This window comes from Mercurialis annua, linkage group LG2 (genome assembly GCF_937616625.2).
Source record: "Mercurialis annua linkage group LG2, ddMerAnnu1.2, whole genome shotgun sequence".
Lineage (NCBI taxonomy): Eukaryota > Viridiplantae > Streptophyta > Magnoliopsida > Malpighiales > Euphorbiaceae > Mercurialis > Mercurialis annua.
Genome location: NC_065571.1, coordinates 16,765,816 through 16,790,217, shown reverse-complemented (window position 1 = coordinate 16,790,217; position 24,402 = coordinate 16,765,816). Strand labels below are relative to the sequence as shown.

The window sequence follows — 24,402 nt, the reverse complement described above, 5'->3', positions numbered from 1 at the left end:
TGGTCGTATCTCCAATTAAAGTAAATTTATATTCGTAAAAAATAAATTATTATTTATTTAATTTTTAAATGAATTTTTCGGCGATCAATTTATTTAATTGGATTTCAATTTGTTTAATTAGGTTTCGACGTGTTTAATTGAGTTTCGATTGTTTAATAAACATTTTATTTTAAAATATTATTTAATTAGTGATATTTAATGAAAAAAAGGGTGATAATAGTAAAAAAAAGTTATAAATATAAACTTTGGTAAATATTTTAAACATTAAGGATGTTTTTGAATTTTTTCCATACATGCCACGTCATCATTTAACTGAAAAACAGACGGTGTTAAATTTTTGGTGTGTTCTGAGCCAGTTTGGACAACGTTATGGGGTAAAGTGAGCAACCTTTGACCTTAGGGTTTTATTAATTCTTTCGCTCTGACCTTAAGGACTAAAATGAGCCTTTTGCCTATAATTTACAAGCCTTTTCACATCACATGTCAATTCATATTTGTAATTGCCAACAAATATAATATATACATTTTCTTAAAACATTTCGTATATAAAATAAATATGATTTACTTAATATTTAATTGTAATAATATAAATTAACAGTTCTTTCGCTATAATCCAGACTTTACCCTTGCCGTCTTGATCTCGAGATTCAAAGCTCGTCGGATCTTATTGTCTCCAATAATTAATTGAACCTTAAGCCCTTAAGAATTTGATGTTTAGTTTTGAAATTAGCTCTGAAATTTAGCTATGCCCTTCATCTTCTTCTCTTTTTCTTTCTAGCTTTTAGGTTTAGTTAAAGAAAATGTAAAAGAGGTGGCTTTTAAAATATCTTATGTAAAACTAATTAGGTGATTTTTTTTTTGTCAAAGGTATATATATATGAGAAAGGCAGGTCACAACAGAAGTTGCTGAGTATAAACAGCTATAACTACTCAGCACATGGCTAATTACAAGATTGAGCTAACCTATGAGCTAAACCATTAAGGTTTTTTAATTTTATGTTTTGTATTTATATGGTCTTTAAATTTTCATTTGTCTTATATAGTCCCTTAAATTCAAATTTTCATTTATCTAGTTCTTGAACTTTCTTTTGATTTTATGTGACTCTTGAACATTGATTTTTCGCTTCCTCAGGTCCTCAAATGGATGCCCGTCTATTCTGTTGTACCACACACTCTGTAAAATTAATAAAAAGCAACAAATTTATTTTCACATATGAAAAAGCAATAAAACAGTTCTGTGAAATTACAGAAGAACAAACACTTGTTTGAGTATCTAAAAAAAATAAGAAAATCGAAATTTAAGAACAAAATAAGACCAAATATCAAAGTTCAAAAACCAGATGAAACGAAATGAAAATTCATGAATCGAATAAACAAGACATAAGTTAAAGAGACTTGAAAATTGGATTAATCCTAATATTTTCACTTATTTCTTATTTTCTTTATCAGTGATTTGTTGGAAGCTTGATTAGTTTAGTATTATAAAGAAATGATCTAGACATGAGCTGAAACTTGAAGCCGATAATGAGCTTACCTATTAGGTCCAACTCTATCTTTAACTCGGGATTACTATTAATTTCTACTTCTCATTGATCACAAAAACTTGCTGTACCTTTTCTGTCTAAACAAGGCTCAACAGATACAGATTCAACAACATTACAACCTTCATCCTCAATTATTCCTACTACTACTGCTAAACCCGACTCTTCGCAGGACTGCTTTGAAAATTGTTCCTGCAAATTACTACCTTTGCTTTCCCCTACTATTGATACCATACCGTTGGATTCACCATTTCCGTCAGACCACGCTACTGATTCAATCTGCTTGTTTATTAACAAACTGATTTCCTTTTGATCATTTCCCACAACCAATTTTGCACCATCTTGATCCCCATACGAGTTTCTATCCTCCAACTGCTGCAAGGACTCAATACCATGCTCCCCTATATGACAGGTACTTACAGTTAAAGTCTGAACTTGCATGTGATGGGCAATTAGCACCAAACAAAAAATTATCTATTAATTCTTTCAACTTGTCAATCTTTATCAATTAAACCAAATTTATCAGTTCTGGAAACAAATGTGTAGGAGTTAATTGACCAATTTGGTTAATTGGTAGAAATTAAGAAACAGATAAAAAAATTAATTTTGGTATTGATTGTTCATCGCATACAAAGTCAGTCGGTTAAATTTGTTTGAAGGAAATAGAACATGGCTAGCGAATTCTTACTAAAAAGGGGGAGAAAGCTCACCTGATTGCATATCTGGCTTGTTCATTACATGCAACGGTTTTTTCAGTAATACTGTTCCTGGAAAAACCATCAGATTGACCTTGTTTAGACTTCGCTTCTCATCGTTACTCACAGGTGTGAAGCCAAAACCTTCCGTCCACGTCTCAACTAAATCTGGAATGGCTGATACAACAAGCTTTTCCACCTTGAAGGAGATTAGCATCTGGGACACATTTGTAGAAAAGGAAACCATAATAAAATATTATTAGTCAAACACAGGATTCTTAACAGACCAATTTCAACTCATTGTTAATCACTTTTATTACGGAATGGTACGATTTATCACCAAAAGAATTCGTATACCTAAAGGAATCCATAGTGAGTTGTGATGAAGAATTGCATGATTCATCCAATTCATAAAATAAAAGAAATGAAAAAACTAGGAATAAAGAAAAGGTATATCCACCCAAAACATGTTGTTTCATATACCATAAATTAAAAGATAAATAAAAAAGCAGCATAAAATAGGAAGAAACTGAACATAAGAACACCAAAGAGCTGAACTCCTCAATCTCGAACAATGCAGGTCTTCTATTTGTTAGATGATTCTTTTTCTTTACCTTTCATTTTTTATTTTCTCTCGACACTTTTGCTAAAAAAATACCCTAAATTAATTTCTTATGACTTTATCTTTTATTTTTAATGGTTATATAGTTCAAACTTTAGGAATATATGATATCTCATTTATATTTTTTTAACTAATACTAATACTAAAAATATAAATCTGAGTCTTATGATTCGAATGTTCTGCATTCACTAATCAAGCCTTTTGCTTCTTGATTTGAATCCCGATTTAACAACTATGATTATTTTTTCCCTAAGGCTCATGGTTTTGGAAATCGCACAAGCTCAGATGTAAAAATTCTACTATCAATTTGCTGCACTAAAAATCAACCGAAAGTAACTCAGAAGAACCTAATATTAATTGTACCGCTATGGAAAGTTAATTACCAACTCCAAGCCCATAAATACAATAATAATATAACTAAATATAGCTTTAGCATCAAATACCTCCTCGATGGCAGTGATAAGACGCCGACACATTCCCTGGCGGCGGTAATTACTGCAAGTTGCGATGAGAGGCATCTCTGCAAGTGTTGCTCCATGTATCCTGTGAACAGAAAAATGTAAAGCGATTTAAAGATGCAACAAAAATGAATTCATGAGAAAGAGCATGCTGAAACGAATAAATAAACAGAAAGATACAAAAGGAACTAACATATAAATGTGCAAGTTCTTTAAAAGGAAAAATTTAGTAAGAAAAATGGTAGGAGAAAATTAAATGACAGATTTCCGCTATTGCTGTCATGGTTTTGAATTAGAGCCGTTACTTAACATTTTGTAAGGATCTATCACGAGGAGTTACGACTATAATGTAACGGTAACAGCTGTTATTTATATTATAGCAGCCGCAATGGCCGCCACGTAATGGTTGCAGCTGCCGTATTTTTATATGTATATATAAAAATGTGTTTGCGTGCTCGCACACGTTTTTCTGCAAGATCTATATTGCTTAAATCTTTCACATTTAGCTTATTTGTTGTTGCCTTCTTAAATTTGACAATTAAACATTTGGTTTTTGCTATATTACCAAATGCAGATATTAGTTTGGTAGATGTACTTGATGGGAGAATTAAGACCTACATGTCTCAGTTTGTTTTATTTACACTCATTGGTTAGTTGCATTCATAATTTAGTCCACTAGTTCTGATATCTACTTGTTAAATGCATTCTGTGATTTTTATAGAAAAATTTACGCAGTAACAAGCCACGACAAGTTGACCCATATGTAGCAACTCACACCCCTTCCCATTTAACACAATTGCGACAACTATGGTTCCCAATAGCGAGTGTTACAGTATATTAATTACATTGGTATTTATACAAGTATTGATCTCTATTTCAGGAAGGAAGTTCTATTCTAGGAAATAATCAACACAATCAATCATAATCAATCAGTTTACAATTTAGCTACTAATTAATAGACTAATTGATTATAATATATTAACTTTCCTAATATACTTTAACAGCGAGGAAGTATAGAAAACTAATTCCCATTCAAGTGAGTTGAGAAGTAGACTGGCTAAATATTCTCAAGTAGTGAGTTCTTTAAAAGTTGGGAAATCTGAAAGAAGGGATGGAGTTGGAAAACGTTGGAAGACTTTGGATATAGAAAAGGCGAGATGGAGTTGTTGCAAAATCCATTTCACGGATCGCTAAAAAACATAACTGAACTGTAAAACAAAGTTATAAAACAGGTGATACTTAAGATTTAAACCCCTCACGCAGATAGCATCTTCTGGTTGATAAATTGGTTAGTAAAAGTAGGAGATATGAAAGCAGGTTTTAAAATGTGGTATAACGAACAATGTCAGTATCAGAAATAGCACATCTGAAACAAACTGAATAAAAACCTCTGTTGAAATCGTCACCACTATTCTGAATTTTTTAAAATAAATCCCATCTGAGAAACCTCCGTCCCAAAAATGAAAAGGGTACATATAGTAATAAAAGTTACTTTCTAATAGTGATTTAGGAAGGATGATTGCATAACTGATGGGTGGGACTGCTAAGGAGAGCCATAATGGTGAGAATTTCCATATGCAGAATGTCCAAAGAATGTGTACCAAGCACCGAGACCTTTTCCTCTAACGAAAATTAAAATCAAACATATACTGAGCATGATTTAATATTTGAAAATCATACAAGGAAATACAAATTAAAGCTAGTTCCTATAAAATGATTATTTATATAGGTTAGACCATCTGCATTTATTCTTTATGCATCCCGAAGACAGCTAGAATCTAAATCATTTCTTCCAGCTCTGCAGCACTACAGAAAGGAATCACAAAGAGAGAAGTTCTTGACCTTGAGTTGAATTTAGTAATATCAGTAATTCAAGATAGAAATTAGGCCAAATGTCTTAAAAAGGCCAAACCTTTCATAAAAGTTTCACAAAAGTCCTGACCTTTCAATTTTATCGATTTTGGCCAAAAACAAATTATTTGGTTTCAATTGTGGCCAACTCTCAATTTGATTTCAATTTGCTTATGTGGAGCCTATGTGACGCCTATGTGGCATGCCAAATATTGAAAGGTCGGGACTTTTGTGAAACCAAATAATCCATTTTTGGCCAAAATCGACAAAATTGAAAGGTCGGGACTTTTGTGAAACCAAATAATCAGTTTTTGGCCAAAATCGATAAAATTAAAAGGTCAGGACTTTTGTGAAACTTTTGTGAAAGGTTTGGCCTTTTTACAACATTTGGCCTAGAAATTAAAGGCAAGTTTAAATACTTTATTTTGGCATCTTAAATTGGGACATTTAACTGCGGTTATCTTCCATCAATGAAGTGAAGTTTGCAGTGCCCAATGGTCATCATTAGGGGTGTGCATCAGGTTCGAAGCCGAACCGAACAAAGATTTAGATTTTTTAAAAATCCAACTGACTGAATTTACAAAAGTATAAAATATTTCAAACGATACCGAATCAAGTCAGTTGGTTTTTTTGATTTGGTTTATATCAAAAGAGAACTGAAGATTGTTTACTTCCAAAACCGAACCAAACTAATATATCAGTCTATGAAAGACAAAATTACCTTCTAAAACCGAAACAATATTCAATTTGATACCAAGAGAAAATGACATTTCAACAAGTTTTCTAGGATCCTGCATTAATTCTACCTTCTTTCTCATTCTTAAGGTGAGGAGAATCGTTTTTGCTTGTTACGCCGTATGTTCAACAAATATGGCAACAAAGTAACGTAATACTTATGGGGAAGGTTTTATTTTGACTCTAAAATAAATGGTACTAAAAGTCATTAAAAATGTGATTTTAGATCAAAATGGCTTCCTTAGAATGAGTGCATGACCTTATACCTACAGGCCCTTGTTCATCCATTGTTTGACAACGTATCAACTAAGTTTTACTTGAACTTATCCCCATATTACTTTAAAAGTAATCTTTCTTTATATGTTCTTTTATCTTCATGTCACTTAGCAAGGTCTAGAGAACAGGATTGTGTAAAGTAAGAATGAAGGGAACTATCATGTTTGATGCAAATAAAAGAAAGTTGATTTCCTTATTAGTTATTAGGCATCTATTTACTCCAAGATCCTTCAATAGTGAATATACATATCTTGAGACTAAAGATGTTTTTAAGGCTCTATTTGAATTAATATTTTGCTGCTTGAAAGAATTTTCATGTGAAATTTGAGTTTTCTATAAAGAAAAACTGGTAGTGATATTGCCATCTCGGAAAGTATAAATATGCGAATCTTCTCACACGGAAAAAAGAAAAAAAGAAACTAGAGAAAAATGTTCAATAAATTTTTACTTGTTACCTGAAGCAACTTCTGTAATTTACAGGTTTCTTTTCCAATATCAAACCAAATACCACATATAGCTTTTAAAGACGCAAATGAGGAACAGGAAAAGGAAACCAAATTTCCAAAACAAAAATTGCTATGGGAATACCACATTTACCGCTTGTTTTTGGAATGACAAGTGGCAGGACTTCAAACCCAAAAAGATCTACTATCAATATCTTCCCCAATTCACAGTTGACTTTCAACTTTGAACTTTCAAGATGTGGAATGCATGAAAGAGGCTACAGTTAGTTATCAATGAACAACAGATAGGTTTTTGTTGTCAAACACAAGAACTTGCAATCTAACAAGAAAATACTTAAAGCTACCACGATAACTGAAGAATAAACAAAGAAACGCCATAACTGAAGACATAAGAAATGAGCTACGTGTAGGTAAACATTCAATTCTACCTGATTGATGCCACAGATAAAAGTATATCATCTTTCTCCAAGACCACTGTATAAAAGCCATGGAAATTTAGACGAGCAAATTCTGACCTGTAGAGCACCAAACAAATAGAAGTGATTAATAATAATAATACTTCAAGATTAGTAACAGTTTCTTTAGATAGAGATTGAAAAACTTAACAGTGGCATCAAATTAAAGCATAACTTGCACTTCTCAAAGAGGCAATCGAAGTTGCATAACAAAATCCCCCATCAAATATCTATTACCACTGCAGTTAACATGTATATTTAATCTTGCAACTTAAACTACAGCCTGTAGGTTATGCTAATTTCAAAATATTGCATCATTTTCTCAATGAAGAAGTTACGAAGCCAAGCAAGGGGATTATGTGCACAGCAGAGATCTGGATATATACTTTAGGACTTTTCATATATAAAAGCGTACAATGGCACTAGGCTAACAGCAAAGGAATCCAAGGGTCAAAATTCATAGATACATCTACAAGTTGTAGTTAATGGAAACAGAGTCGTGACTTTCAATTGCTTGAATCGAGAGCACTTAAACATGCAGTATCTTCCATTCTTCACTTGTTGACCAACACTCTTATGTATCTCTTTAACTAAATCATGGATTCCTTCATCCAATAGAAATTACGTTAAGCAAAATCACCTCTTCATTTGTTAATGAGGCGCTGGACACATCCACAATCTCCCCACATATGCCACCATAGTGAATTGAGGTCTGAATTCTGATACACTGGGGAGTTCAGGTTTACAATTATTATGTCATAAATAAGCAATCCAAATTTGAGATTGGACTGAATGATGTTGAGAAAAAGGAAAAGCATTGATTTCTTCATGGACTATGTGACAAGCAGTTTTAAGGAAACAACATAATTTTGAAACATTTGACAGTTTGGAAATGCCTATCTAGTAAAGCGAGGACTTTTCACCATGAGGAATAGTTATTTTTATATAAAGTAAGATACTTCGGTAACACAAAAGCTACTCTGAGAAGATTTTGCAATCCACAAATAGAGCTTCTGGAATTACTGTATTTTTGCTTGATCTGCTTAACCATAGGACTAAGTTTCCTGGGTCGCTAATGAATAAGTAAACTCTATGTTAAAAGCCAGGTTATCTACCTCACTAATAAGAGTGATAACTTTATAATAAACAGCTGAAAATTCTACTAAATGGCCAAAACAAACCCTAACTATAAAATACCCCTAATCTTTGATGCAAGACCATCAACTTAACCTTCAATTTTAAAATATTTCCTTTCACTATCAAACACATGTTGTAACACTTTCTCAACCACTAGGCTACTAAAGCCTTTAAAATTATCCATGTTAAGGCCTGTTAGATTCCATCTTAGAACCAATTGGTATAAAGTGGAGATGTCCAACCAATATTTAAACACATGTCTATTCACACACACAACCAAAGTGGGATACTCGCACTTCAACACTCCCCCTCATGCGTAGCGTGTCCGAGCCCAGAAACCAATCCCCTCTCACGCATCTCACGTGGGCCGGGAGAAATTCAAATTGTGTGAATGGATAAGGCTCTGATACCATGTTAGATTCCATCTTAAAACCAATTGGTATTAAGTGGAGATGTACAACCAATATTTAAACACATGTCCATTCACACACATAGGGTTGTGCATCGGTACCGGACCAACTAGAAAACCTAAAACCGATTAATTTTTTGACCAACTGAAAACCGGACCAAAATAAGAGGGAAAATTTCAGTTCGGTTCAGTCACAAAAATAATCAATCCCCATCTATAGCATAGTGGAATAGCGCGTGTTCCCATCATAAATCCACCGGTGTTTGAATCCTAGCTATGCTATTTATTATTTTCTTTTTAAATTAAAGAGTAAAACTACAAAATGTTATTCTCGAGGGTTGAACTTGGGACTTCACGCAGACTTAACAACCTATCTACCAGTACACCACTTGTATCATTTGTATATTAACTCAAATATTTCATATATATAATAAAACTTTGGTCGGTTCGGTTTCCACCAACTTTCCAAAATGAAAACCGAACCGAGCCGAAAATCTTTTAAAACCGAACCGGTTCTGTCTGGTTTGGTTTTTCGGTTTTAATCTGTTTTTGCGAACTTCTATTCACGCACACAACCAATGTGGAATTCTCCCACTTCAACAAGGCCTTCCGGAAAACTTTCTCTTCTCTTAGCATTCTTTCAATTTGGCATCTCCAAGCAGAAATGTTTAAAAATGACAAGGAGAAGTATAAGAAAAAATGTATGCATAAAAGATAATGATGGCCGAAAAAGAGAAGATAGTTACGAAAAAAAAATGTCTTACAAGAACTAAAGTGCTCACCCCCAATTGTATAAAACATGAGGTATCATGTCTATGCCTGTCCTTGGGTCTACCATGGATTGAAAGCATTCTTCCATGATTGTTAGAGCAACAGCTAACTTTGAGTTGCATTCTGCCTTAACTGCAAATCGTTGAGCAGAATGAACCTTTTGGTCTTCGTGGATGCATTTGAGCAGCGTCCAAGAAAAGCCATCTGGGATATGATTACTGATGCCCATGCGAGAATGAAGACCCAAGTAAACCTGTACCAGTCAAGATCTTGAGTCACAAATCAGACTTAGTAGTTTATCAAACACTATTACAAAAAATGTAATTTTCCTACAGAAAACATAAATCTCTTATTTTTCCTATTCATAGAAAATCAGAAAAACTAGAAGAATACTTGGGTCCTTTTTTAAAAAGAGGCTAAGATTTAAGACTGGAGCTATGCCTATTGTCAAATAACCAAGTACAGACCCACTTTACTTCATGCATTTAATTAATTAGACAGAGATGGTCAAGAATTAAGTTCTATACCTTTTGATTATAAAGGCTCTAATATCATATGTCAAATAACTAATTCAGCGAAAATCTCAAACTGTTAGGTGAGGTTCCAGCATTAGTTTTATTATAGTCTTTAGCACATACAAAGAGAAAAAGACGGCATTCAATATGTTCTAGGAGAGGCAACGTTCAAAATGATCAGAAAATAATCATGGGAAACTGAAAATTTAATTCAGATTTTCCTTACAAGGCTAGCCATTGAAACCAAACCAAAAGAATTCAAATTTACCTCCCGTATTGTGAATGACCATAGCCAAAACCCCTTTTATATTTAACAATAATAAACTTCTGAAACAGAAAACAAAAATGGAACCAAGGCTGAATATAAAATAAAGTAAAATTGGGTCGGCTTTATTTCTACTTGAGGAGACTACTTCAGTTAACAAGGGTAATTTAGTTTTATAAAAGAAGGTACAAGATTGACCAGAATCTAACTGACTTCTTAAGTTTAGAAGAAATATAAAGTAATTAAAGCGCTATTTTTGCTATTTCGCCCTTTTTAAGCAAAAAAAAAAGACCCTAAAGATTTGAGTGAAAGTCACTCATTTAATCCTTAGCATATATTATTTCCATTAAAATAGCTTACTCTTATGTGGAGAAATAAATGAGGTCCTGTGACTTTGGACTTCTCATTCTAAGACATTAAAGAGTTAACTTAAAATTGAATTTGAATTTATTGCATATATGACTTTCCAAAGACTCTTTGAGCATCAACTAAACTACCTCTTGGCAGCTTCCACCACAAAACCAAGTATCAGAAGCCACTCCTTTCCATATATGCGGGTCCTTCCAGCATGTATAATGATCTGTAACCATGAGAATAAGAAGGTAAAATTTGGAAGCCCAAAGTGAAAATAAAGCAAAATAAATTAGACATTTGAATGCTATAAAGCACTTATATCAGTTAAATTACCACTAAATGAGGAATAAAATATAAGCGCACCAATGGAGTGATTAAACATGACAAGTTTAAGGATGAGGAACAAACAGCTCACTAGCAGAAATGATGCTAAATATGTTTATTCAGCATTATTTTATCTAAGGAGATAGCTCATCAGCTTATCAACTTTTGGAATTATTACATCATTGACAAGTAAATAGAAAAGAATATTGACAGCAAATACAAGAATAATTTATTGACCAGAATTTTCAATAGAAAAAGAGCCTGAGGTAAATAAAGATAGGAAGAAAACAATGTTTTAGTAGTCCAGTAATTCTCTGATTCTAATAAAGTTTCTAGCCTTATTTGCTACGAGAATAAGCTGTAAGCTGCATATAAGTTTCACATTCTAAAATTTTGGTTCAAGTAAATAACAAAATTTCGTTGACCAAATCCCCAGTTCATGGTTTAACATTAACATTTCAAATGAAGTATTTTCAAGCATCCACATTCTCTCAGAAACAGTTTTAGAATCCAGCAAAACAGTGTATCTACAGAAAAAGAGCAAAACAATCAAGCTGTAAATGAGAAATGGGAAAGTTACATTTATGCTCGCATTGTGAACATTTATAAGCACCAGAGGAATCTGAAGACTCCTTATCATTGACCAAATCCCCACATAGCCAACAGGTGCAGTTTGAGCAATACCAACTGCCTTCAGGGAGCTCCTAAAGTTAAAAGAAAATAGTTGATTAGATCAGGTGTTTTGATTTGAATATATTCTGAAACAGCACAAGGCACAGCATAAAGACCAAACTAGGAGACCGCTGTTGAGAACACAGATACAGTAGCATAGAACATGAAACAAACCTATTATTCCACATCCTCAGTTGATTGAATAAAATTTGATCAAATTTGCCCAAACTCCAAAAGACCAGAGGAAGATTTGACACAGCATTCAAAGGCATAGTGAAATTGCAGCATGAAACTGGAGCATGATAATATGGATAATAAAGCTAGTAGAAAAGGAATATGATGGGAAGTTAAAATCCAGAAAACATCATAACGATAATTTTCCACAACATATGAATGCATAATTTAAAAGCAGAATATGTTTTTGTTAAAGTGGGAAATCCCACATTAGTTGTGTGTGTGAGTGGACATGTGTTTATATATTGGTTGGGCACCTCCACTTAACACCAATTGGTTTTAAGATAGAATCTAACATGGTATCAGAGCCTTGTCCATTCACACAATTTGAGTTTGGCCCGGCCCACGTGAGATTTACGCGAGGGGGGACTTTGTTGCTCGACCCGTACACGCTACGCGTGAGGGGGAGTGTTAAAGTGGGAAATCCCACATTAGTTGTGTGTGTGAGTGGACATGTGTTTATATATTGGTTGGGCACCTCCACTTAACACCAATTGGTTTTAAGATGGAATCTAAATGCAGAACCACATCACAGAAGCTAAGCCGTAAGCATTGTAGCTCTCAATACCACTCAGTCAGGTGATTACCAAAGTCATTAAAGCAGGAGAGTGTAATTTTGGTAGCATAATCTTTCAAATCAAATAAAAAAAATCACCATTAGACCACAAAATAAATGAGAAAAGTGATCAGTAAAGAAAAAGAATGAAAGAACATTCTTGGTTTCTCTAGGAAAAAGGCAGGAGAAGAAATACTTGAAAATGTAGCACAGAAAGAAGATACTTAATCGAGTCTACCTAGGACTACTAGCGGGACGGGCGTTGTACAAGGAAGTGAATAAAGGCGCTGCTTTGTGTTAAAGTGTCCTACTTATAAGTTGAATTACTAAAATGTTATATATCGTTAAGTAGCAGTTAATAGTATTTAGTGTAGGAACCAATTTTCCAGGAAGTATGTATATACAAGAGAATAAGCTAGAAGATCACATTGCCTCTAAAATTACTAAACAAAAGAACACCACAATATCCTCAAAGAGAACATGTTTGATGAGAGAAAACACCAAAATGTCATCACACTATTTTCTCAGCGGTTGTGGGGTCACTATGAACCAAAGAGATAATTGCTATAGCCAAGGGCCATTGCCATGGATTTAGAAAAGAGAAGCAAAAAACAATATCAATAATATTAAATATAACAATATTAACAATAATATAAAAGGTACTTTTAGAAGGATACAAAACTTAACACTGTGTTGGTTGACCATGATAAGAAAAAACAAGAAATTGGTAAAGGATATGATAGTAAAAGTAAATAGTACCTTTTAACACATCTATACAACATATAGAAAATCTGACCGAAAAGAAAATTGTTCAACACTTCTTCATAACCTAATGACTATTTCAAAACATTCAGCTTTTAGATTTGCTTTTCCTGATTGACTATTTCAATTTCTAAACTACCCAAAGATTTGCAGTGAGCTTCAAAATTCAACAAAAACATCCCGCTGGGGTAGACATTATGTTGCAACAGGTTTTTGAACCTCCCTTTCCCTCTTGTAATTAAAATAGAACAAAAAAAACAGTATCATGCTTTGGACCAGATAGAGAATAAATAAGACCATAAAACTAAGAATAGCAGCACTAAATTATGTAAACAAGAAAAAGATAAACCTCTGTAGATAAGCAGGTCTGATGAAAGGTTGAAGGACAGTTATCACAGCATATCAACTCACCACCATCCCCACACAATCCACATGAATCATCATTTTCATCATCATCAGCGGTTCGCACAACTTTAACGGTCCTGCTTTTTCTGTTCTTATATTCAGCTGACCATGCTTGCAGTTGACATAGAGTAAAGGGCTTTCCAGATTCCATGAAAATGTTTAAACATGGGCGACTTTGTGCGAAGCCAGCATGATTCTTGAAACTGGTAACTGAGAGCACCTGATTGCAGCACTTACACATGATTCCTTCCTTCTTAACTAGACCATCTTTAACCACAGTATCATCCATCGGGTTTCGGTATTGGATCACATCATTCAGAGATATGACACCATTATCAATCAACCATGAAAACACGGTTCTAGGACCTATTATCGACCACTTGCCATCATTATGATATTTCCCAGCTTTGCCTAGGTTTCTGAGAAGTAACCTGCACCTACCTTTTTTATTCTTTGGTTTTGTTTTAGCCTTTGGTTTGGAGGTCTTCTTTTTGTAGGTAGATTTGGGGCCATTAGCGCTAAAATCCTTGTTTTTAATAATAGCAGAGACCAATAGATCATCATCATCAATCAAGCATTCACTTCTCTTTCGTTTGCTTTTACAACCATTATAATTATGATGCGTCTTCTTCATTTTTGACCCTTTTCTATCCACCTGATGTAGGCAACTATCAAGAGACATGGACTTCTTGCAGCATTTTTCGATTCTTGCATTAAAGTTCTGCTTCACTTCTTTCAACTCCAATTGGCTGTCATGTGCATTAAAATTGCTACTTTGGTCTAAAGTAGTTGATCTGATTTCAGATATCTTTCTAGACTTCCTGCGCATTTTCTTTCTCATTACAAATTTACCCCTAGTCTCAAACCTTGAACCTTGAATGCACTGTCCATTCTCTTCATTGACCTCTGCTTGCTGAGAAACATCCCAATTTACAAATTGAGTACAAGTCGGTTGATCTTGGCCATAAAAGAAGTCCATGTGACCAGTGCCATCATCTAAATCAACTAAGCTGCTATCTTGATGAGGAGAGACAGATTGCACATTAACATCTCTATCACCAGCAGGGATATTACACTGCCAACTGTATAGCTGTACACAATTGCTCTCCGACACACTAGGTTGTGCAGAAGTCAATTTTTCCTTAAACACTCTGCAAGATTGATTTCCCATCTCATTGGCAGCAGCAACCAAATAAGTAACTTTTGTCTCAGCTAGACTAACAGGCGCATTTCTCTGACATCCCACACCATTAACTTGTTCACCATATTGCTGAATGCCACCATCCATGTTTGTCAAGGCCATAACAGCACCATCTATTTCATTCTTTTTAATCATCAAACTTCTAGCAGCTTTAACAGTTTGTCCTTTCCTCATAGCACCAACCTTCTTTTCAATGAATACAACATTAACAAAGGGATCTAAAATACTCCAGTGATGAGCTAATGCATCACCAATATCTGTGCGGTCAATTTCTTTCTCAATGTTAATCAATGCAGCCGAGAGATCGGACCAAAAGTGGCTGATATCTATCCATTCCTTACCATTGTCTTCCTGCAGCAAATCACGTCTATCTGCATACAATACTTGACCAAACAACCTCCAAACTTTAGGGAACTCACGAAACAGCCTTCCCCCAGGAGATTGATAGACAGTCTCCATATAATTCCGACTTGGTCTCTTATGCCTTTGTACGCACCATCCCGCGGTCAAAAGTAAGCGATTGATGTGCCTTTGAAGAACAGGACGAGGATCCATTTTAGGATGTACACTCAAGGTATTGGATACATCCAATCCTGGTGAATCCAATGCCTCCAGTCTCTCGTCAGCATGAATAGTCCCCAACTTTTTTATAGTTGCTGCAGAGGAAGTACCAAAAAAAAGCTTAGTTGCAAAACTTTCTTGTGAAACGGGTGAAGCAACAGCTTTACAAATAGCCACCTCGTTCCCAGATTTTCCCTCAGCAGTTAATCTACACTTTAGGAGATCTTTATCACCAACATCTACACCTTTATCCATTTCTACATGTTTCTTTGATAGATGAAAACTAGATATAGCACCCTTACAGGACGATTCAACAATAAAAAATGCAATGTTTTGCCTATTAAAGTCGCTATCTGCAGAACGCACACCATTAACAAGCTCCTTAGGCAATGCAAGTGAGGAGAAAGCTTTTACTATATCAGGTTTACTGTTGGATGATGAGTCATCAACTGAAAATTTCATTCTCTTGATGCTCATATTCAGGTTGTCCAACTCTAATCTCTCTTGAAGACCATCTGCAACAGAAGCCCCGCCATAATTTTCATTCCTATCAGAATCCTCCGCCAATGAACTTTTTGAGAAAGACTGACTAGTCACAGCTGAATTCTCACTGTTGGAACAAAACGATGTATCAGCAACCTTATGGTCCTCGCTTTCAAGAAAAATGGAACTGCTGCTAAGACTCGTTTTACTTGTGCCTCCAGTGTCTTTCCCAAAGAAAACTTCTGCAAAAATACGCTTCTCGCCAAGGACATCATTATTTAAATCCTCGTGTGTTGATCTGAACATTGCAACAAAGAGACTAGAATAGTCTACCCTTTGCTGTGCAAATAACTATTAACATAGGGATAAACTGTCACAGGTAATTGTACCAAGTGATCTGAAATACCCTGATAAATCAAAAGGCAAAAACCAGTTAGTAAAGGATCCCAACAAGTTGCTCCTTAAGTAGGAGCTGAACAATTGTTAAAAGCTAAAAGTCTATGTTGCCTCAACAATGCCACAGCTCATCAGAATTCAAAACTAAAACATGAATAAAATGGTTCATATTCCAGCAATTATGAATCAACGAGGCTAGCTCAAACGTTATAAGCGATACGCAGCATCATGGTAGAGCATTATGCTAGGTAGCGGGTTCAATTCTTCCGACAAAGACTTCCACTCCCAAATTATATATAAAAAAAAAAATCAATCAATTTAAGCATCAAAATTCCAAAAAAAAAAAAAAGTCTACAATAAGTATGTAAGAAAATAAATGAAAAAATAACTCCACAACTTCATTAATGACTTAACTAATGCAGAATCCAGTTTTTGTTCCCAAATGGGTTGTTGAAAACCAAATTAAATTTCCATAAACAGCCAGCAATTAAGAACAACAGAAATAAATGCACATCAGTTTCAATTAAACATTAAAACCCATTTGCATGAACCCAAAGGGCAATCTTATACAACTCAGCAAACATTCAGAAACAAGTACATTGCAAAAATCACAAAAACATAGTACTTGAAGAAGCTGAAACGTAAAGAAAGATCTGAAAGGTAAATCAAGAGTGCTGGATTTTAAGAAAAAAATGAGAAATGGAGCTGCGAAATTACCCATAAGATCATGAATTGCCCCACATTTTAATGGATTCTAAACTTTAATTTGTTTTCACAGGTAGAGAGAGAGAGCTTAGCTATGGAGAAGGCGAATAGTGCTCAACAGATGGCAAATGTGGTTGAACACTCTATTTTATGTATATTGCTCTTTCTTTTTCATTTTTCTTCTCACTCACTTGCTTTTGCCTTTCATTTCTCTCTTTGCATTTTCTTTTTTTAAAAAAAGTTGTCATGAAAATTGAAGTCATAAATTACAAAAAATTCCTCGACTTTTTTTTAAAAGTACAGATGAGCCTTTTTATTTTTTTAGATATAATTAAATTTTTTTAATTTTCAAATAGAACAAATAAATCTTTTCGTCCAACACCATTAGAAAACATTCGTTAATGGTTGGCATGTCTCTCGTAATCATATAGGAAAATAGCTCAAAAATAATTTTAATGTTGAAAATATTTACCGAAATTTTGAAGGGATAAATATGCCAAAAGTAAACTAAAAGGGTTTATTTATTTGATTTTAAAATAACGAGGATTTAATTATTCAATTTTAAAAATACAAGAGTTTAATTATGCTGAAAAAAATAAAAGAGTTTATCTGTATTTTCAAGAAAAAATTAAAAACTTTTTTATACTTTCTGTCTTTTTTTTTTTTTAGCTTTTGTATGAAGATAATCAAAGTGTGTAACATTTTTTATGAAGTAGAAATGAAAAATATTAAAGTGATAAATATTGTGAAATAAAAATAATGAGATTGTATTTATTGTAAATATCAAATTTTGAAATATTTTGACAAATAAAAATAAAACAAGATTTGAGAATAAAAAAAATTTAGCATGCAACATAGATTGCAACTTCGAGTTGTATTCACTCGATAAGTGTTGTACTTACCATATCTAGCCATTATGGCTTTATAGTTTAGATTAGGCTTAATACATAGTTTGACCCCTGAACTTGTACCCTTTTACCCATCTAACCCCCAAACTTACCGTCTCACCTATCGAACCCCTGAACTTGTTAAATAACCCGATTTGACCCCCGAACTTGATAAATATGTAAACATTGAACCCCTCCGTACACAATTTCTTCTAGAATGTTTCAAGTGACAGGTGGACACGAAGGGTTCAATATTTACATATTTATCAAGTTCAGGGGTCAAATCGGATTATTTAACAAGTTCAGAGGTTCGATAGGTGAGACGTTAAGTTTAGAGGTTAGATGGGTAAAAGGGTACAAGTTCAGGGGTCAAACTATGTATTAAGCCGTTTAGATTACACTCCTCTTCTTTTATTAAGGAAAAAAATAAGCAACAAATTGACAAAAACAGAAGCAAAACTAACAGAGTTTAGGTAACTTTAGTCTCTTTTCGAAAAATATGAAAAATTTAAATATCTTTTTAAATTAAAAAAAACACGGAAAATTTTAAAAAAAGGTACACCATCTCCTTCTCTTTTATATGTTTTTACTTTTTACTGTCTGTTATGATTTTACAAATTCTTTTCGAAAAAGCAATTAGATTTTTTTCTTTTTACTTTCTTTCTCTTTCTCTTTCTCTCTTATTTTAGACATATTTTTTTTTACTAGAAAATATTATCTTCTACCTTGCAAATTAAAAAAAAAATTTAAATATACTCGGTTTATCACGTCATCCACAAACTAAACCTATCATATTATAACACGTCCTTAAAATAGTGGCATTATCGTAATATCACCATTAAAAGGTGTAAAAAAAGTAACAACCAAAATTATAATAATGCCACCATTTTAATGGCATGTAATAATTTAATAGGTTAGTATATGGATGACGTGGTAGACCGAATCTAACTAAGAATTCCTCTGCAAATTGATTATATCGATTTCGATACGGTTCCAAGTCAATTTTAACAAGTTTTCTTGGCTCGTGGAGATATAACAATTTATTTCAATTTCAGTTCTAAAAAACGGCTTTAAAACTCTTTTGTACATTTTTTATTTTCTTTTTCTTTCACTAAAAATATTATATTTAAATCGTGATTTAAAAAAAAATATTTTTGATTTTTATTTATGATATTTGTTTTGATTTATAATTAATTAAAAAACGGTTATTTTAGCTTCAAATCCAAAAATTGGCAGAAAAAATGTTTTTTCTTCTTCAGAAAAACAGTGATTTGATAAGAAAAAAGACGTATTTTTATATCCTTATCATAACATTATCGTAACAGTATCATAATATTTTTTTGGTAGAAAACAACCAAAAGGCTCATTTGATAAATAACAAACGAGAATACACCTAAGTCCTCTTTTTAACAAGCTAAGAGAGGACCAAAAGAACTAACAACAACAAACAAAAGCAGAAAAAGCCCCATTACAAAAGCCTCAGGGATCCCCACTTAAGCTGAAAACAGAAAACAGCAATACAAAGGGCCCAGAAGAGGCTACTTCAAAACCTGTTACAAAAGCCTCGGGTAAGAAACAACATCTACTGGCCAAAAACTACTAGCAAGTGCTGGCTAGAAAAAAAGAACTGGGATAAATGCCTGATACACAAGCCTCAAGCAATCACAATTCAACTCAGAGCAGCACCGATAAATACAAAAACTACATTTTTGATTAACTAAAAGCACAGTTTTAACCCAATCAAAATACCTAACCCTAACCCAACCCTAGAAACCTCTATAAATACTAAATTATAATCCTAATAGGGGGTGGCACGTATAATCAAGGACAAACCATAATCACGCACTTACAAAACTGTAAAAATACTGCCCCTAGGTTGAACCCTACTACACGGACACATACAATAAAGTATAAGTCCCGAACTGATAAATTTCATACCAAGGTCCATGAAATATTTTTAAGAATTTACTGTAAAAGTTTCATGAAATTCCGAGGCTGTTTTAAAATTGGACGCAGAAGTTAATTAAGGAATTGAGTTAAAATACAAGATTGAGCTGTTTGGTTAAGTTGCGCTTTAGCCAACTAATATATATGAACAACTTCATAAGAAAGTTTAGAACAACTACATATGAAAGTTTAGACCAACTTCATAAGAAAGTTTAGTTATATATATAAGACCAACTTCATAAGAAAGTTTAGTTCCAGAGATCAAAAACTTAGCTATTTTCATTTCTTCATCGTATTATGATTATGGTCCAGCTTATGATCTTTAAAAGATCATATATCGTATTTCTTTCATTCACCATACAAATTATGGTCTAGTTTAATTGTATCTATAGTTGTGCTCATTAGTTTATGGTCTAGCTTATGATCTTTCATGGTGGCAAAGCGGATGGTAAATCATCCGGAAACACATCTGCTAATTCAGCCAAAATCGGTGTGACTGCTTCTAGTACTACAGATTCTTCAGCAGTTTCTTTCCCAATCAACACATACACAGTTTCTGCAGTCGGCAAATCCTCAAATTTGGCCAGGGATAGAAAATTAGTGCTACTCTCCACTGGATTTGCTGTCTCTACACCACGACTAGGTTGTGGCACAATTTTAACACTCCCGAACACAAAACTATAAGTTTTATTTCGCCCATCATGCATGACCTTTCGATAGAATTGCAAAGGCCTCCCCAACAACAAATGACACGCATCCATGGCAACCACATCACACCAAACAAAATCTCTATATCGTGCACTAAAGCATGTAATGTTACACTAACCTCGCCACCTTTTTAGCCACGCCAGTTTGTAGGGTTTGGGGTGTTTCTGAGTCTGAATGCCCAATTTTTGAACTGCCTCAACTGGGATGATATTCTCACAACTGCCTGTATCAATGACAAAACGGCACACCTTCCCCAAAATAGTGCAAGTTGACTGAAAAATGTTGCTCTGTGACCAATTTTCATCCGCTGCTTTGGGTGTCAAACAAGCACGTCGCACGACCAGTGCAACCTCTATATCGTCGGAAACCACCTCCTCCTTAAGGCCCTTGACACTCTCATAAACTGGGTCACCCATCATCTCAAACTCCTCATCATCAAAATCATCAGTATCTAAAAAAAAAGTTTTCTTGACAACAGCCTTTCGACAGTCTGCTTGCCTATGACTCATCTCTCCATCCCCAAAACAACAAATATTACTACTGCCAGCAGGTCTAGAAAAATTGATTAAAATTATTCGTACCTCTATTGAATGCACCACTTGCTGTCTTATTTTCCACGCTACTACTAGAGGTACCGCTGCCGCGGAATTGCCAACACTGCTTGTGCGCCTGCTCTACTTCTTTATCTGCAGTGCCTTTTGATGAGCGGCCGAAAGCGACACTGGATCAAATAGATTGACGGTGTCTTGAATTGAGACAAGCAGCCCATCAATATATCTCGCAACCAACTGATCCTCCGTCTCATGCATCTCATTCCGAGCAATGAATTGAAAAATATTGTGGTATAATCGTCCATAGGTTTGTTTTCCTGCCTCAAATTTTGTAATTTTTGGTATATTAATCGCTGAAAATTAAAAGGTAGAAATGCATATGTCAAGTGCTTCTTCATCTTTTCCCACGTATCGATCTTGGGTTTTCCCAATCGCCTCCGCGTTAATTTCAACTGTTGCCACCAAGCCGTTGCCCTATCACGCAATCTGGTTGCCACTAATACATCCTTAAATTCCAATATCTCCTCTATCGTGGCTAGCAAATCAAGGCTCGCATGTAGCAATCCTAATCCTGTTTTAAAATACTTTTCATTTTCTCAACGACCGAATTTGTAAATTCTAGGTCCGACATTCAAATCTTATTTTTACAATATAAAGATATTTTTTTATTTTTAAAAATCTGTTGGCCAAGGTAACATGCTCTCTAAAACTCAATTATTTATATCACATCACAATGCTTAACTTAAAAATATATCTTTTGAATATTAATAAATACATCAATAAATTTCTCGAAACCCAAAAATCGACAATGCTAAATTAAGTTTAAACATTCAATTCATAACTTCATATCTATAATAATTCGTAAAATTATGCACGATATCCATTTTATATAATGTTAGGAAAGTATCTAAACTTCGTTTAAACTTCAATAATTTTTATCTCATAACTCGTGCTTAATTAGCATATAGCTATTTTATGAAATATACTCAATACAATTTATAATATTTGAATAAAATACAAAAACACATTTTTGAGCCAGACCCCTAACCACCTTCGTCGGCGCCGCGTGTGGCCCATACGCTGCTGCTGCCGATGTCGGTTTGATCCAAAAAATGCAGATTAGTTCTACGTGAGGTCAAGATTTTACCCCCGTGGTTCGTTCGAGTTAATTTCATCAACACCGGTGCAAAATCTGCCTAAAAGCCCGAAAAACCACTACCGCCGCCATTGTCGTTAAACCCCCTCTGGTCATCATCTATGTCGCTAATTAGTCAATTCCAAGGTTCTCGACACTACTGAGTCTATTTTTAGTTTGAGAACGGCGAGAAAATGGTTGTAGCACGACGAACCGAGCATGGCGTTTCTGGCATAATTTTGCGTTGCAGTTCTCATCTATTTTCCATAGCCAAATTTTGTGAAATAAAAACAGTAGAGTTAAAGAGGACGTCAATAGCTTTGATTTCATATAAAGAACGTCGAATTCAAATGTCTTAATAGAAAGATATCGATTGGAGAAGATCGACGTATCCAAAACTGTTTTTTAGAGAAAATATATGTATATCTATATAACTTGTTTCTTAATATGTATATGTATATATAAAATTCGTTTCTTTCTAATTACGTTTCATACATATATATATATATATATATATATATATATTGGACCCTCACGTTTGTTTCGGTTTTGAACTTGAAGCCTAATGAAATTTTATTCGATGGAGGTCCTGAACGTTTACAAAAATAATTCATATCGAGAACCTTCCGAACCTAAAAAGTCACTTGTCCGTTAGTGGATGTCCAACTCAATGCCGATGTGTTAAATTAAATTAAAAAATAATAAAATCTATCCACCCCGGGTGCTGATGTGGCATCAAAATTTAAAATTTAAAATCTTAAAAATATTACCAAAAAAATTCAATATTTCATTATTCACATTTTATAATAATTATTACAATTAAATTGGTTATAGTAATTTTATAACTAAAAAAACTATAATTCTACCCTAGTTATTTTACATATTGAATTAAAATAATAATGAAATACTAATTAACATTTAATAATGAATTAAACTCAACTTGCTCCTAACCTAAATCTACACTAATTCTTGCTGCTCCAACCGCCGCATGTTCAAGTCTCAACTCAATTCAAAAAGTTCAAGTCTCAACTAAACCCAGGTAATTGAGTACTAATTAATCACCAAAAATTAATTAAACCCAAATTCAACAATGAATCGAAGAAAATGTAAACAAAAACTCAACCCTAATAATAACAACAAACTGAGATATTACTTAATTCACCTGATTTATTAATTTTGGTTTTATTTCATTTTTGCTCTAGTGATGTTCGTGGCTTTCGAGGTCTGGCAAGAACAAAACCGGCATGCGGCAAAAGTAGCATCGACTTGAGGTAGGAGTAGTAGACGGTGTACGGTGTTTGGCGTTGAGTAGGCGGCGTCTTGTAAAGCAGAAAACGGCATTTCTCATTGATTTGATGTCGTTCGTCGTTCAAAAAGAGTAGACATCATTCGTCATTCCGCGGGCGCCGTTCGTCGTTCAAAAGGAGCTGACGACGTTCGACGAGAACATCAGGCGGAGGGAGGAAAGGCGGCAATGGTGGACATCTTCTACCCCATATAATTTTATTTATTTCATTCAAAAAAATTTAGTGAAGGTGAGGGGGAAGAAAGTGAGATTAACTTGGAGATTAATTTAGAGAAAACGGGAAAATATTAGTGAAGGTAATATTAACTTAGTGATAGAATTTTAAATGAGCGAAAAGAATTAATTAGGGTTTTATCATCTGTATTTAATATATAAAATAAATAAATTTTAGGTTTTTATGCCACATAAGCGCTGAGGTGGATAGAATTTTATTATTTTTTAATTTAATTTAACACGTCAGCGCTAAGTTGAACATCCACTAATGGACAAGTGGCTTTTTAGGTTCAGAGGGTTCGATATGAAATTTTTTTGTAACGCTAAGGATCTCCATCGGAAAAAAAGTTCATTAGAGTCCAAATTCAAAACCGAACCAAACGTGTGTGTGTGTATATATATATATATTCACTGCTAGAAAACAGCTATTTACCAACAGACTTAATTTTGTTGGTAAGTTCAATAATTATCGACGGCGTTCAAACAGATTACTGACAAAACGCGACATAGCATTCTACCGACGGAGTTCCAACAGATTGCCAATGGATTTCCAATAGAAGTTTTTTCTGTAGCTAAATTCCCTCGGTAAATCTGGTGGGAATGGGTGAAAAAGATGGCGCAAATTATACAAACGGAATCCCGACACGGTACCGATGGATTACCGACAGTTCACTACTCATCGTTAATTATGTCGAGAAATTAATATAATTATGAAATTACTGACAGCTTACTGATAAATACTTTTGCTGGTATATTATTTTTTATATTACCGACAATTTACTGACATAAACCGCCGTTGGCAAACCTT

General features: G+C 34.0%; 1 protein-coding gene across 1 annotated transcript; it reads right to left on the bottom strand.

The window, feature by feature from the left end:
• Nucleotides 1-1,566: 1,566 nt before the first annotated feature.
• On the bottom strand, nucleotides 1,567-17,060 carry LOC126667743 (increased DNA methylation 1). The gene is given in 10 exon segments (XM_050360803.2): nucleotides 1,567-1,615; nucleotides 1,617-1,942; nucleotides 2,252-2,453; nucleotides 3,302-3,401; nucleotides 7,071-7,157; nucleotides 9,426-9,667; nucleotides 10,692-10,774; nucleotides 11,453-11,576; nucleotides 13,446-16,153; nucleotides 16,860-17,060. Coding segments are annotated over 9 exon segments (3,807 nt in total). The 5' UTR covers nucleotides 16,053-16,153; nucleotides 16,860-17,060; the 3' UTR covers nucleotides 1,567-1,579.
• Nucleotides 17,061-24,402: the final 7,342 nt, after the last annotated feature.